The sequence below is a fragment of the Petaurus breviceps genome, unplaced genomic scaffold, assembly GCF_028583685.1.
Source record: "Petaurus breviceps papuanus isolate PSGF00001 unplaced genomic scaffold, PetGlider_PUasm1.0 140, whole genome shotgun sequence".
NCBI lineage: Eukaryota > Metazoa > Chordata > Mammalia > Diprotodontia > Petauridae > Petaurus > Petaurus breviceps.
The window spans coordinates 49,097,663-49,113,538 of NW_027185698.1; the positions used below are offsets into that span (position 1 = coordinate 49,097,663).

The following is a 15,876-nucleotide window of genomic DNA, read 5'->3' on the forward strand; positions in this document are numbered from 1 at the left end:
ACCTGGGCAAGTCACTTAACCTTGTTTTTCTCAGTTTCCTTATCTGTAAAATGAGCTGGAGAAGGAAATGGCAAACCACTCTAGTATCTCTGCCAAGAAAACCCCAAATGGAGTTGCAAAGAGTGAGACATGACTAAAAATGACTGAACAGCAAATGAAGGTTGCCATGCTCTGCAAAAAGGTCTAGTTACATAAATCCAGATAAGGATTTTGCAGACATATACATATAAGTATGATTCAAGCTAGAATGTGATATAGGCAGAAAGCAGTAAGGAGAGGGCAACCTCAATGTTTACTTTGTTTTTTTTAGTGTTATTAATGCATATTGTTTTTTCCATAACAATCACTTCCCAATCCCTTTGTGCTCTTCTCACTTAAAAAAGCTGTTTGTATTGAGCACATGTAAATTATTTAATTTTTTAAAAAACCTTTTCATGTTTTCTACCTTTATTGTTCTTTTTTTAAAATCATCAAAGCCATAATGAGCTCTTCCTCCCTTTCTGCCTCTAACATAGATGTGAATGAAAGCTTTTTACCATCTTCCCTGAGAATTCAGTGAGATTGATGTCAGTACTTAAGAATGGGAAGGAAATTTACCTGTGCAGTGACCTAATATCATTCCAGATAAAAGTTTACATGTAAAGGAGGTGAAAAAAAAGAAATATAAATGGACTATCTTAGAATAGGGTGAAGTCGGGGCGGCCAGGTAGCACAGCGAGTAAGAGCACCGGCCCCAGTGTCGGGATGACCTGGGGATTGACTCCGGGCTTAGACACTTAGCACCCACCCAGAAACACCTGGCCATGTAACCTTGAGCAAGTTACTTAACCCCAATTGCTTTAAAAAAAAAAAAAGAAGAGGGTGGAGTCTATAATTTTAAGTCTTCACACAGAAGCTAGGGCACCATTTGTTAGAGATCTTATTCAGGTAGTGACTGGGCTAAATGACGTCAGAAGTTCCTTCCAGCTGAGATTCCACTTTGTCCCTGAGAGAAGAGCAAGAAGTAATTTGTGGAAAATACAGAGAGACATATTTAGACTCAGTGCAAGGAAAAATTTTACAACAGTTAGAACTGACCAAAAATAAAATGGGTTGTAACAAAAGGTGAATTCTCCACCACTGGAAGTCCACAAGGGGGAGATGGATGACCTTTTGGCGGTGTAAGGGAAATTCCTGTTCAGGTATGTGTTGGACTAGATACTCTCTAAAATCTCTTCCAAATCCAAGTTTTTGTGATTCTTTGGTTCTAGAATTTCCTTATGAATTATGCTTATATAGTAGGAGGATAGCAGTTCTAGAAACCCTGCTTTGAGGTAGTGTTCTGTGTGTTCCTGAGGGAGGTGGCCAGGACACATGACAAATATAAAGCACAATATAGATCCCCATCCTCTAATGAGCCATTTTCTAGCAATTTGGTATGATGCTAAGAAAGTAACTAAAACATCCATATACTTTGATCCAGCAGTCCCATTAGTAGACATACCCCAAGAAGGCTAAAAGGCAAGGAAAAAAAAGTTCCATATATAAACCAAAATATTAACAGTAGCAATTTTATGGTTGCAAAGTGGGTGCCCTTCAATTAAGGAATGGCTAAACAAACTGTGGTACATGAACATGAGGGGTTTTATTGGGCGATAAGAAATGTTGGGTATGAGGAGCTCCATGAAACTCCAGAAGAACTGATGCAGTGAAGTAAGCAGAAGCAAAAGAACAATGTGCATAATGGCCATAGTCATGGAAAGGAAAATAGAAAAAAACAACAAAACCCTGAAATGGAATGTTGTTTAGTTACATTGATGAATCTTGAGCTTGAAGAGAATATCTGAAAATGCACCTCCCTCCCTTTTTGGAAGAGGTGCAAGATTGTCAGTAGGGGATGTTGCATATAATATAGTTTCATTCAGCTAAGCTAATTTTTTTCTCTCCTTTATTCTTGGTTACAATGAATGATCCTGACATAATTCCAAAGAAAGAAGGGATCCTGACACTGGAGCCGGTGCTCTTACTCGCTGAGCCACCTGGCCACCCCTCTACAAACTTATTATTTTTTTTTAATTTTCTTTTTTTTTAATGCTTTATTAACTTCTGATTTACATCATTTGTTTCCGCCAGATTTTGAGTTACAAATTTTCTCCCCGTTTTTCCCCCAGCCATCCCCCCAAAACAGCAGTCCCACATGATATCCCCACCTCCAATCTGCTCTCTCCCATATTTTCTCCCATACCCGTTTCAACTTTTCCAGTGGATCTCTATGCCTCAGTGCCGGTATATCTTTTTTTTTTCTTAATAACATGTAAGATGGTATCAATAATAGTATATACACACACACACACACACACACACACACACACACACACACATATATATATATATATTTGAATATTTGATTTTAAAACTTTTAATTTCAGATTCATTCCCTTCCCCCCCTGCCACCTACCCCCACTGGGGAGACAAGCAGTTCAGTATAGATTGTACATGTGCGGCTAATGCAAAACAATAACATAGTAGATGTATTGTAAAGACTGACTATATTTCCCTCCCTCCTATCCCACCTCCCACTTGTTCTATTCTCTACTTTGATCCTGTCCCTTTTCACAAGTGGGTGCTTCCAACTTCCCTCCCTTCCATCATCCCCCCTCACATCCCCTTCCCCCCTATTCTGGAGGGTGAGATCCCCTATTTAGTGTGTATTTCCCTCCCTCCTCAAGCCAGATTCAATAGGAATAAGGTTGACCCATTCCCTTTTGCCTTCCTATTCTTCCCCTCCATTGTAACCATTTTCTCTTGCCTCTTCTGTATGAGATAGTTTGCCCCACTCTGTCTCTCCCCATCTCCTCTCATTATATTCCTCTCACCTCTTAATTTCACCTTTTAAGTATCATCCCTTCCTGTTAAATTGGTCCCGTGCCCTCTCTCTATGTATACCTGTAAACATATATACACACATTCACATATGTATTCATATGCCCGCATACCCTCACATAAAGACATACACACACACACACACACACACACACACACACACACACACACACACATATATATATATAATACCTTCAACTACTGAGAAGAGTTTCATAAGTTACAATTATTGTTTTTCCATGTAGGAATGTTAATAGTTCAACTTTGGCCAGGTGGCTCAGCGAGCAAGAGCACCGGCCCCAGTGCCGGGATGACCCGAATCAAATCCGGGCCCAGACACTCAGCACCACACCCAGAAACAACAACTGGCCGTGCAACCCCGAGCAAGCCACTCAACCCCAATTGCTTTAAAAAAAAAATAGTTCAACTTTGATAAGTTCCTTATGATTTCTTTTCCCTGTTTACCTTCTCATGTTTCTCTTGCTTCTTGTATCTGAATGTCAAATTTTCTATTCAACTCTGGTTTTTTCAGCAAGAATGCTTGAAAGTCCTGTATTCCACTGAATGACCATATTTTCCCCTGAAACATGATACTCAGTTTTGCTGGGTAGGTGACTCTTGGTTTTAATCCCAGCTCCCTTGACCTCCGGAATATCACATTCCAGGCCCTTCAATCCCTCAGTGTAGAAGCTGCCAGATCCTGGGTTATCCTGATTGTGTTTCCACAATATTCAAATTGTTTCTTCCTGGCTGCTTGTAATATTCTCTCCTTAATCTGGGAATTCCGGAACCTGGCTATAATATTCCTAGGAGTTTTCTTTTTGGGATCTTTTTCAGGAGGTGATCGGTGGATTCTTTCAACCTCTATTTTGCCCTCTTGTTCTAAAACATCAGGGTAGTTTTCTTTGAGAACTTCCTGGAGGATGCTTTCCAGGCTCTTACTTTGGTCATGGCTCTCAGGCAGTCCAATAATTTTTAAATTCTCTCTCCTGGATCTATTTTCCAGGTCAGTGGTTTTTCCCATGAGATATTTCACATTGCCTTCTATTCTTTCATTTGTTTGGATCTGTTTAACAGCATCTTGATTTCTCATAAAGTCATTAGCTTCCATTTGCTCCAATCTAATTCTGAAGCAATGATTCTCCTCAGTGAGCTTTTGAGATTCTTTTTCCATCTGGCAAATTCGACATTTTAAGGCATTCTTCTCCTCATTGCCTTTTTGAGCCTCCTTTGCCATTTGAGTCAGTCTGTTTTTTAAGGTATTATTTTCTTCAGTCAGGCTGTTGACTCTCATTTCATAATTTTCTTGCATTGTTCTCATTTCTCTTCCCAATTTTTCCTCCACTTCTCTTATCTGCTTCTTAAGGTCCTCTATGGCCTGTAACCAGCTTGTATTTTCCTTTGAAGCTTTTGGTGCAGGAGTTCTGACTTCACTGTTTTCCTCCTGTTCCATGCCTTGCTCCTTCTTGTCCCCAAAATAGGAGTGTAACGTTGGAATCTTCTGTCTGCTTTGTTTCCTTTGCCTGCTCATTTTGCCACTCAATTATTTGACTTTTGGGCTTTTTGCCACCATATGACTCTGCCACCAGACAGGGGAGTTTTCGACCCAAACGCTGGGGTTTTCTCAGCTGCCGGAGGTATTAGATGGGTGCCCTCTCTGAGGTCTCCCCACACTCTGGCAAGCTGGACACACACCCCAGGACCTCCACCCTAGACTGCAATCCAGATCCAAGCAGGTTAAAAGCAAGAGCGAGTACCCCTCAGACTGGTGCTTGGTCCCCCTACACTCTGCAGGCCAGGAGCTGAAGCCACCACGTGGCGCTGGCAGGCTGTGCTGGCGTCTCAGCAGTTTCTCGCTCCGGGGGTAAAAGCCACGCACTCCCACTTACTGGTCCCAAAGTCCAGACTATACTGGCCTCTCACCTTGTCCTTCACATGTATGTGTTGATAAATCTGGAAACGGCCACAGCTGCTGCTGATCTGGAGTCCCTCTGGCCGGCTGGTCAGGCCTGCCCTGGGGCTAAAGCCTTGGCGTGGTGCTGGGCTCGGCTCCCAGAGCTTTGCGCTGGCCAATTCCTGCCGGCCTGCCGGGCTGTTCTCAGCGGGAGGTTAGCTTCTCTGTGTCATTTTGTGGGTTCTGCAGCTCCAAAGTTTGTTTAGAGTCCCCTTTTACATGGATTGGGGAGGGTCGTGCTTCTACTCTGCCATCTTGGCTCTGCCCACTGGGCTAGGTCATTCTATGGCTCTCACCTACAAACTTATTTTTAAAGAAATAAATGTGGCAAGAGCCTTAAAAGGAAGAAGTTCAGAAGTCACTGGGGAAATGTGATAGATGAGTTTTGTTGAATAGAAGAATTCTCCTACATCAATGAGAGTCCATCTGGTATTATGCAGCATAAAACTTATGAGTAAAATCAGTAGAATTATATTATTTCCTCCAATGATGTTCAGAAGTCCAGGGATCTGAGTAGATAAATTAAAAGTTAGAGATTACCTAGATTTGAAGATTATTAAGTGGCAGAAAGTTAAGGGATGGTGTGATTGAGAGCTACCCTGGGATCATTAAGGGGTAGAGATATCTATATGACTGGAGAGAAGGCAAGAGATGCAAGAGATATAATGGAGATAGAAAATTTGGCAGCTGATTAAATATATGGGGTGAATAGATGCCCTGCTCCATGCTTTTCATAAAATTATGCAAATAATTTTCTTAGTTTACATTGTTCTCAAATAAAATTAAAAATTTATTTTAACTGTATAACAACATAAAAATTTAAACAAAAAGTAAAAATACACACAGCTATTTTCTGATTTAAAATGCTTTATGATTTTCATACTTACAACTTATAAAAATAGTGACCATAATAATATTGTTAATATGATTGGGTGGGGGGGTTACTTTTTTTTTCCAAGTTCAGTTTCTCAAAACATGGTATCATTGATGATAATGCTGCTTTTATCATTCTTTTTCAGTTGCTGTTGTTGGTTAGTTGTTTCAGTCATGTCCAGCTCTTCATGAACCTATTTGAGGTTTTCTTGGCAAAGATACTGGAGTGGTATTCTATTTCCTTCTCCAGCTCATTTTTACAGATGAGGAAACTGAGGCAAAGAGGATTGAGTGATAAGCCCAGGGTCACACAGGCTGGATTTGAACTCAGGTCTTCCTGACTCCAGGCCAGGTGCTCTATTCACTGTGCCACCTAGCTGTCCCTCTTTTTTAATTACTAATCCAGTATTTTTTCTTGAAAACAATAATAGCAAAAAACTCTACACAAATAAAATATTACAAATAAGTAGTAACATTTGGATCCTTTATTTGACAAAGAATAGAATTCTTTATTCACCCATAGAATAGAATACATTTTTGGCTTAAACATTTGTATTAAATAACCTCTGTACTGTATTCTCTGTTAGCTGGAATAAGTCCTCCATATTAGTCCTGATTTTATTGACTTTGGTTTTAACTTTGTTTTCATAATTAAAAATAAAATGGGTATATTTAGTGGGCTTTGTACTGAAGATATCCAGTAATTTTGGTGTTTGCTTCATGTGCTTCCACTTCTCTTTTCCCCTTGACAGTGAGGGGTGGAGGAGTGGTGGAGGGCAAGGGAGGCCGCCCTGCAGTTTGGAAAACTTTGCCATACTGAGACTCAAGCTGTGGAGGTAGGGTGGGGTACAATATGTGATTTCCATTGTGTCACACAAAGCAGGGAACTTCCCACATCGCATGACTCATCTCTCATTTCTTACCACAGATGTATTCTTCTACAGCCAATATTGCCACAGGTTTGTGAATTACAAAAGGTTTTGTGTGTTTTTTCTCCCTAAATGAAAAGCTGGTGTACTTGAATATCCATCTTCACTTAGGTTCTCCTGAAATATAAAATTATATCAATCATTGATCAGTCCATTATTGCTTAAAGAAGTGGTAGAATGACTACATAGTCACCTCTCATTTTTTAGTACAAGAGGAAAGAGGTGTGCAAAATCCGGAAAAATCTCGCAATGCCTTTAATCACCTCTAGCATCTAGTGCCCAGAAGATTGGGTTGGGGGTCAGGGGCGGGTGGAATAGAGAATGAAGAGCAAGGAAAAAGGATCTTTTGAGGCTTAAGCAGAAACAAGAATAGCTTAGAATTAGACTCAAATATTATAACCTCAGGAGAGTCACATTGGAGAGAAGAGGGAAAAAAATCATTGTTATGTAATTAATCCCCATATCCCCCAAAAGGCCAATCTTTTGTTTCAAATTAATGCCTGCAACATTTGCCACACCCTTATTCTAGTTAAGAAATTATGATTTAAGTACCCACTGTGTCAAGATACAAAGCTTAGCCATTAACAGGTTTCCTGCCCACATGGAGCTTCTAAATGAGTGGAAAACTGGGCACGTACATAAATAATCATGATGCAAGATACTTTCTCCCAAATAAACCTATGATTTATTTCATCAGTGTGGGGTACTCCTCTCCTCTGTGGAAGCTTCCTTCACCAATGCAAACTTTCTGTGCTTTTGTAATATACAGCCTTCTACAGTTTGCCTAATCACTGAGAGATTAAGTGATTAGCCTAAGGTTACACAGGTCATGTATCAGAGGCAGGGCTTATATCTCCCTGACTCCAAATCCAACACTGTATAACCACTCTGCCATGCTACCTCTTAATACAAGATACCTTCTAACTCATCTATTAGAACAGATTAGTATGGATGTCATTTGTGATCCTGAAGGAGGTGTGGGTAGAGATAAACTCACAACCACTATGACTAGCTTCCAGCTTATTGTATGGAAAGTTCATCCTGTGCCACTTGGTGGGTGATATAAATGCAATAGATATAACCTAGGAGAACAAATGAAGAGCTCTTTATTCTAATAGAGGAGCTTATATAGAGAGCTTAATGATTTCGAAAGTACTTTTCATGCATTATCTCATTTGATCCTCACAACAACCCTTTGAGGTAGTGATAGCACCAGAATTATGATCCACACATTACAGAGAAAGATACCAAGGCACAAAGAGATTTAGATGACTTACCCCAATTTTCCAGCATTTGAGCACAGTCCTTCTAAGCCCAAATCTGAAACTCTTTGCACTATGCCAGACCAGAATACTGTCAGTCAGGAAACCCTTTCCCTTGGACTATATTAGCATATAGGACAGAGATAACTGGCCTTGAAGCCAGCAAGACTCGACTGATATATACTGACCATATAATTGGTAAGTCATTCGACTTCTTAGTAGTACTCCAGTCTACTCCCTAATACTATAAATTGCAGAAAATGCATTAATCTGCGGTAATAGAGGAAGTTATCTTCCCCAGAGGTTCTCTATACCAATGAAATCATAGGTCCTGTCTCTATCCCTTTATTGTTGTTCAGTCATTTTCAGTTGTGTCTGACTCCTCCTGACTGCATTTGGGTTTTTCTTGTCAGAGATACTGGAGTGGTTTGCTGTTTCCTTTTCCAGTTCCTTTTACAGATAAGGAAACTGAGGCAAACAGGGTTAAGTGACTTGTACAGGATCACATAGCTAGTAAGTGCCTGAGGCCAGATTTGAACTCAGGAATCTAAGTTTTCCTGATTCTAGGCCCAGCACTCTATGTACTATCCTACCTGCCTGCCCCTCTATCTATTTAAACTTCATTAAAATGATCATTAAAGAGATGGTCAGATGAACATTTATAAAGGATAGCCAAGATGACTTTTAAGAATTGGTCAAGACCTGCTAACCTCACTTCCTTTTCTGACAGGATTGCTAAACTTGTAAGTGATGAAATTGATATAGTTTACCTGGATTTTAGCAAAGCTTTTGATAAAGTATCTCATGCAATTGTGGAAAAGATGGAGAAATATGGTTTAGATGGATTCAGAATTGGTCAGAATCAAAGACCTAGTTATTGTGGTTCAATATCAACAGAGTAAAGGATGCTAATCAAATTTGCAGATGATGACAGTATGTGAGGGCTGAGTGGCACATTGGATGACAGTTAAGATCTTTTTTTTTTTGTGGCTTTATTTTTTTTTTTTTTTGCTTTTGGAGGGGAAATTGGGGTTGACTTGCCCGAAGTCAACAGTTAAGATCTTAAAAGATCTCAGTAGGCTAAAGGAAGAAGTGTTACCCTGTTACAAATGTGGCCCAAACCAGATTAGAATGTAATTGGGGGGCAGCTAGGTGGCACAGTGAATAGAGCACTGACCCTGGAGTCAGGAGGATCTGAGTTGCTGCAGGCTCTTGACATTTAACTAGCTGTGTGACCTTGGGCAAGTCACTTAACCCCAACTGCCTTGCCTTCCCCCCTCCAAAAAAATAATAATGTAATTGAGAAATATTTAATGAAATAAAAATAGTAGAACATAGATAACATTAATATATCGTTTTCTAAATCAACATGCAAGCAACAGGGATCCTTATGTATTATCTAGGGGCCCCATGTCTATTTGAGTTTGACACCACTGGACTAGAACATTGGGTTAAATCTGCTAAAATGAAATTTAGTAAGGATAATTGCACAATCTTACACTTAGGTACAAAAAATCCACTTCACAAATACAATATGAGGAAGCAGAATTAGACATTAGTTGTTATGAAAAAGATCTGGAGGTTTTAGTGGACTGCAGGCTTAAACTGAGTCAATGATGTAATATGGTGGCCAAAAAGCTAATATGATTGACCTGTATTAAAACAAGCATGTTGTTGAGTTATTTTTGGTTGTGTCTGACTCTGTGATCCCTTTTGGGGTTTTCTTGGCAAAGATACTAGAGTGTTTTGCCATTTCCTTCTCTAGCTCATTTTACAGATGAGGAAACTGAGGCAAATGGGGTTAAGAGACTTGCCCAGGGTCACACAGCTAGTGTTTGTGATCAGATTTGAATTTGGGTCACACATTAAACATTTTTAAGTGCCTTCTATTTGCCAGGTACTATGCTAGGTGGTGAGGACACAAAGAAAGGTAAAAGACATTCCTGATCTCAAGGAGCACCCTTTCTAAAGGAAACATGTAACAACACGCAAACACCTCTGTGCAAACAAGCTACATATAGGATAAATTGGAAAAATCAATAGAGGGAAGGCACTTGAATTAAGAGGGATTGGGAGAGGCTTCCTGTAGAAGACGGGATTTTAGCTGGAGCTTCTAGGAAGCTAGGAAAGCCTGGAGGCAGAGATGAGGTGACAGAGCCTCCCAGGCATGGGGAACAGCCAGTGAAAATGCCTGGAGGTGGGAGAGCAGTATCTTATTCTAAGAAGGGTGAGGAGGCCAGTGTCACTGGATTGCAGAGATGTCAGTGATGTTAGCTGTAAGAAGACTAAAAAGTTGGGGAGAAGGGGCCAGGTTATGAAGAACTTTGAACACCAAAGGATTTTGGATGGATTGTAATGGGTGGAGACTTAAGGCATGAAGATCCACCAGCAAGCTGTTGAAGTAGTTCAGACATGAGATGATGAGGGCCTGCACTGGAGTTGTGGCAGTGTTAGAGGAGAGAAGAGGGAAAGGGCCAGTGGTCTTTGAGAGATTTTTCAAAGGTGAAATCAGCAGAACCTTGACAACAACTTGGATATGGGGGGGGGAGGCGAGTGGAAATTTGAAAAAGGATGAAAGAATTTAGAAGAGCTGCTGTAGGAAGTGGGATAGTGAGTCAGTGAGGGAGGTATAGTAGGATTGCCTAGAGGCAGTTAGGGTCCAAGTGAGATTATGTAACAAATTTTAGTGATCTAGTCAGAAAGGTTACATGATTTTCTCCACTTTCATTCAGCAGTGTAGGATTGAGGGTAAAGGCAATGAATAGTAAGAGTGATCCAAGGCAGAGGCTTGGCTCCGTATAATCATTGATATAATAAGGTGACTAAAGATTCAAGATCTCTAGCTGAGGTTTGAGAAGTATCATAAGTACCATAATCTCATTAGCAGCACACACTCCATCCACTGGAGGAACGGCTGCTGCAGTAGTTTTACCCATTTCATGGTTACCTTATTGGCTCTGTTTCAGAGAGTAACCACCATTTTCTGGTCTTGCCTCTAGGTTCTGAGGCTTTCATGTCTTTGATGATTGGTAGCCTCCAGGTTATAAACTTCAAGTTCACCTTTGTAGATGGTTCACTGGAGAATTAGAGAAGTTAACCTGAGATGTGTTCTAAGGTGGCTTATTGTTTTTTCAGATCAACATGGATTCCTGGTTCTTTCTAATTTTGCTCAGCAGTAGCCTGACATGCCTCAGTGCCAGCAATGCCACAACAGGTAAGGCTACCCCTTATTTCTGAGTAAATCTTGAGCACTCTTGCTTTCATTCCTAAAGATGAAATTGCTAAGAATCCTACCCCCAAAATATTCATTTTAGGAGCTAAATGAAAAGGATATTTCCCACTTTCTTCAACTAATGGCCCCCTGTAGGAAAGGTCACCTCAATTAAAGAATGAGCAGCTGTGCAGCTGGTCTCTGCTAGGGCTACAGCAGATTTCTGAGTACACACCATAGCAGCCACTCCTTGTTGCCTTGCTTTTGATGGCTGTCTTGTACCTTGATGTGATATTTCCTTGTGCTTTAGTGTTTGCAGTGTCACCTTCAGTAGGAGTTACCTCATCCACCTCTATAAGATCAGTCAAAGCATCAACCACAGAGCCTAATAAAGGGGAAACCATGAGCTCCAAGGATTTCAGTCCAAACTCTTCGTTGACTTCTCTTTCTACAACACCAACACTCAACCCACCTGTAATCCTGGAACCTACTTATATAACAACTGTCAACTCATCAGACTCTGTTATCAATGTGACTACAAGGACAGAAGTGGCAGAGTCTAATGTGACCTCACTTTCTCCAAATGGAACTTGGCTTCCTGATCCTGGTTCTACAGATGCCAAGACAGAACCCTGGGAGCAGAATTTTAGCACTGCAGTAACAACACCAGACACCTTCACCTCTTCAGGTACTGGAAAAGGTCTTTGTTCTCCTTCGTGTTTGGGGATTTATTTACTCTTTAGGTAAACCTCTTCCTTGTGTTTTCTCACCGCAGATATTCTGGCATTAAAGTCAAACTGCATAAGACAATTTAGTCAAGAACAAATTAGGAAATAGTCAGAATGTCTGCTCAGCACTGAGTCATGAGAGGGGTAAAGAAAGAGCATCCTGAAGGTCATCTCATCCATCTTTCCACTTTGGGCAGGACCTTACTTTAGTCAGCCTCAGCCAGTGAGAATTGTAACTTTTTTTACAAAAGATTCCCAGAGATGATGATTTCACAGTTACTTTGGTTAATAACTCTTAACATCTCTCACTGTACAGATGGTCTTCCCAGTGCCCTAAATACTTCAGGTTTATATTTTCAATCCACTAAGGATGTGCCCAGTGTTTCTTAGGAATGTTTTTTATGTTTCCTAGACCAAGAGCCTCACAGGACTCTCATTTCCTATTCCTGAGACCTTAGAGCACTGCCGTCACAAAAAAATAGTTTGCATTTCCTCTGCCAGGTCTGTTAGTTCACTAAAAACAATACCAGAGATAGAGAAAGCACTGGGCCTGGAGTCTAGACAGACCTGAATTCCAATCCTCTCTCAGACACTTACTGATCCTGAGTGAGTCACTTAAGTGCCATCTGCCTCAGTTTCATATTCTGCAAAATGGGGATAACAGTAACACCTGCCTCTCAGGGTTGCTTTAAGGGTCACATGAAAAGTATCTATAAATTGCTTAGCCCAGAGCCTGGACCCTATTAAGGAGATGCTCAGTATGTGCTCATTCCCTTCCATTCTCCCCCTCTTCCTGGAGCCACCCATCAGAGCAAGGTTCTAGCTACACCTCCTAACCTCCTCTGTCCTCCGAGCCGTTTCTCACTGCTGGATCTGCTACATTTCTAGTCACCATATTTCACTGCAGCTGTAGGCCTTTACTCTGCCGTTGTCATTCAGCAACCTCTCTGCCTTTGAGCTTCATGCCATCCAACTATACCACCCTTTATTGATCCTTTGCGGTCATATGCTTGCAGCCTAGTCACTTCTCGTGACGCCTGGCTACCTCTTATTCATTATCCCCTCCCCTTCCATCATCCTCAGAGACTCCAGTATTCATATATATGTCCCTAAACACAAAGAACTTTTTTTTATCCTCATCCTCAACCTCTCTACAGTCATAGGCAGTGTAGATTGGTCACTTATCCTTGATGTCTCTTGATCTATCCTTGATGTCATGGTTTTTGTGACACTCCACTGTCAGTGCTGCTACTCTTACCTTTCTTTCCAATCAGTCTTGTCTCTGTTTTTGGCTCTTCATCCTCCTTCTGCCCCATGCAGGGGTAGGGATGCTTCGGCCTCAAGGCCACATGTGGTCCTCTAGGTCCTCAAGTGAGGCCCTTTGACTGGATCCAAACTTCACAGAACAAATCCCCTCAATAAAAGGATTGTTCTGTAAAACTTGTAGTCAATAAAAAGACTGGACCCAAGGACCTAGAAGGCCACAGGTTCCCCACCCCTGGTAGAAAGAAGTTCAGGCCTTTCTTTGTTCTTTGCTCAGCTGCCCTCTCTTCTCTCCATATACTTTCTCCTTTGTAAAGCTTACCTATTCTGCAATTCTTCTCTGAATCCCAACCTCCTGACCATCTCACCACATACAAACATAGAACTGAAAGTGTTTTTTTCCTTCCTCAAAGCACCTCCTCCAGGTACTTTCTTCTCCTTTATAGTTATCATTCTTCCTCATATTATCAATCAATCCATAAGCAATTAAGCAGCCGCTATTTGCCAGGCATTGTGCTAAGTACTAGGAATTGGAAGATAGAGGAGCTTGTATTCTTCTGGGGGAGACAATATGTACATAAATGGATATATAGAAGATAAGTACTATGGAAATTGGGGTGGGGCACTAGCCACTGCTGGGGGTGGAAAGTGTGCCTGAACAGAGTTGAGGGAAACCAGGGATTCTAAGAGGTAGTTTTGTAAGACGTGAACGATTATCCACCTCTTGGACTCTCTTGTAAAAGGAACAACAAGGGCTGGTTGGTTGGACTGGAGAGTGGAAGAACGGAATGTTGAATGGTAAAATAGGAAAGATAGGGTGAGGCCAGCTTGTAAAAAGCTTTAAAAGTCAAAGAGGAGTTTATTTAATACTAGAGACAATGAGGAGACACTGTGGGGAAGTAGCATCGGCAGACTTGTGCTTCAGGAAAATCACTTTTACTAAAAGTGAGATGTATATACATATAAGTTGAAGAGGAAAGACACTTAAGGCAGAGAGATTAATTTTGGGACATGAGGGCCTCAATTAGGGTGATGGCTATATGGGTAGAGAGAAGGGGACAGATGTGAAAAATATTGCAGAGGTAGAAATGCAACATTTAGCAAATGGTTTGATATTTGAGGTGAAGGAGAGTGAGAAGTCAAGTATTTGACTAAAAAGCAACTAAGGTTGCTTACCTGGGTGACTAGAAGTAAGGCAGTACTCTTGATAGGAATAAGGAAGGTTGCAAAAGGGGTGATTTTGGGGTGAGGAGAAAGGACATCAGTCCTGTGTGGGACATGTTGAGTGTGAAATGCTTATCAGACATCCAGTTTTAAATATCCAATAGGGAGCGGGAGATGTACTACAGGCTCTTAAGAAAGAGTCTGGGGCTAGATTTATAGATTTGGGAGTTATCTCCATAGAGATTATAATTAAAATCATAGGAGCTGGCTAAGTCATCAAACGAATTGAGAGAGAGAGAAAATGTCCAGATCAAAGGCTTAGGAAACACCCATTAGGAATTATGATAGAGATGGTGAGCTTGCAAAGGAGACAAAGGAAGAAGCTATCAAACATATTGTAAGAAAATTAAGAGAAAGGGTAGTGGTGTGCCCACAGGGGAGTGAGAATCTGAAAGGAGAGGGTAGGTAGCAATGTCAAATACTACAGAGGTTGAGAAGAATAAGAACTGGGAAAACACCATTAAATTTGACAATTAAGAGATTACTAGCAACTTCGGAGAGAGCAATTTCAGTTAAGTACAGGGTTGGAAGCCAGAGAGCAAAGCTGTTTGTGCCCCTGTCTTCCCCACTCTACAATTATGTTACATGTTGCTTAAAGAGCAGGGTCTGTTATGTCTATTTTTTGTATTTCCAATGCTGATCACATAGTAGGTGCTTAATAAATATTTGTGGAATTCATTGAGAAAGAGTTGCCTGCTAGAAATAGTCCCTGGATATTGCTTCTGAAATAAGTGAGGGAATTCTTGAGGGTCTCTGGTAGAAAGTTAGCACAAACTCAGGTTTTGAAGCGTTTCATCTATGTCTTGTCCAAAAGCTCATTTGTCTTTTCCGAAATGGCTAGTGAGGGAAGTTCTTTTATTTCTCTGCCTCCTGGGAGAAATTGAGAGACTAGATTTAACTTACAGAATGTTACCTATGTGGTTCAACTCACAATCATCATTCCCTGGGCACTGTTCTTAATTCCCGTTGTTCATGAAGAGGCTCTCTTTGAGTTCTCATCATTTCTGTTTCAGCAGCCAAGTTCCTCTCTGTAGTGAAAGTCAGGTCCAGAATAATGTCACTTCCTTTTCCTTTGAAAGGATTAATTATAAATTTGACAAAAAGAGAGCTCCAGTCAGTGTCCAGACAATTGAAATTCCCCTATCATCTAGGTAATGAAAACTTGTGGAGATATGACCTGGCCACTACCTTTTTAAAGGAAAAAATTATTATTTATTTTTAACATTCTTTTAAGATTTTGAATTCCAAATTCTCTCCCTCCCTCCCATACCCTCCCCCACCCACTGAAAAGACAAGCAATATGATATCAATTATATATGTGAAATCATGGAAACCTATTTCTAATTAGCCATATCACAAGATATAAAAAAATAGAAAAAATAAAGCAAGCAAGAAAATTATACTTCACTTTGTACTCAGAGTTCATCGGTTCTCTCTCTGGAGGTAGGTAGCATTTTTTCATTATGTGTCCTTTGGAATTATTTTGGGTCATTATATTGATCATAGTAGCCAAGTCTTTCACAGTTGATCATCATTATAACATTGCCGTCACTGTACACAATAATCTCCC

The 15,876-nt window shown here is 40.6% G+C and overlaps 1 protein-coding gene across 4 annotated transcripts in view; it reads left to right on the forward strand.

Annotated features, from left to right (window-relative positions):
- The window catches only part of PTPRA (protein tyrosine phosphatase receptor type A), a 185,026-nt gene that overhangs the window by 130,097 nt on the left and 39,053 nt on the right, over nucleotides 1-15,876 (forward strand). For all 4 annotated transcript variants that reach the window (XM_069072293.1, XM_069072296.1, XM_069072298.1 and 1 more), the window contains 2 exons: nucleotides 11,016-11,094; nucleotides 11,402-11,779. In XM_069072293.1, the coding sequence (XP_068928394.1) occupies nucleotides 11,016-11,094; nucleotides 11,402-11,779 (457 nt within the window). The remainder of the gene's footprint in view (nucleotides 1-11,015; nucleotides 11,095-11,401; nucleotides 11,780-15,876) is intronic.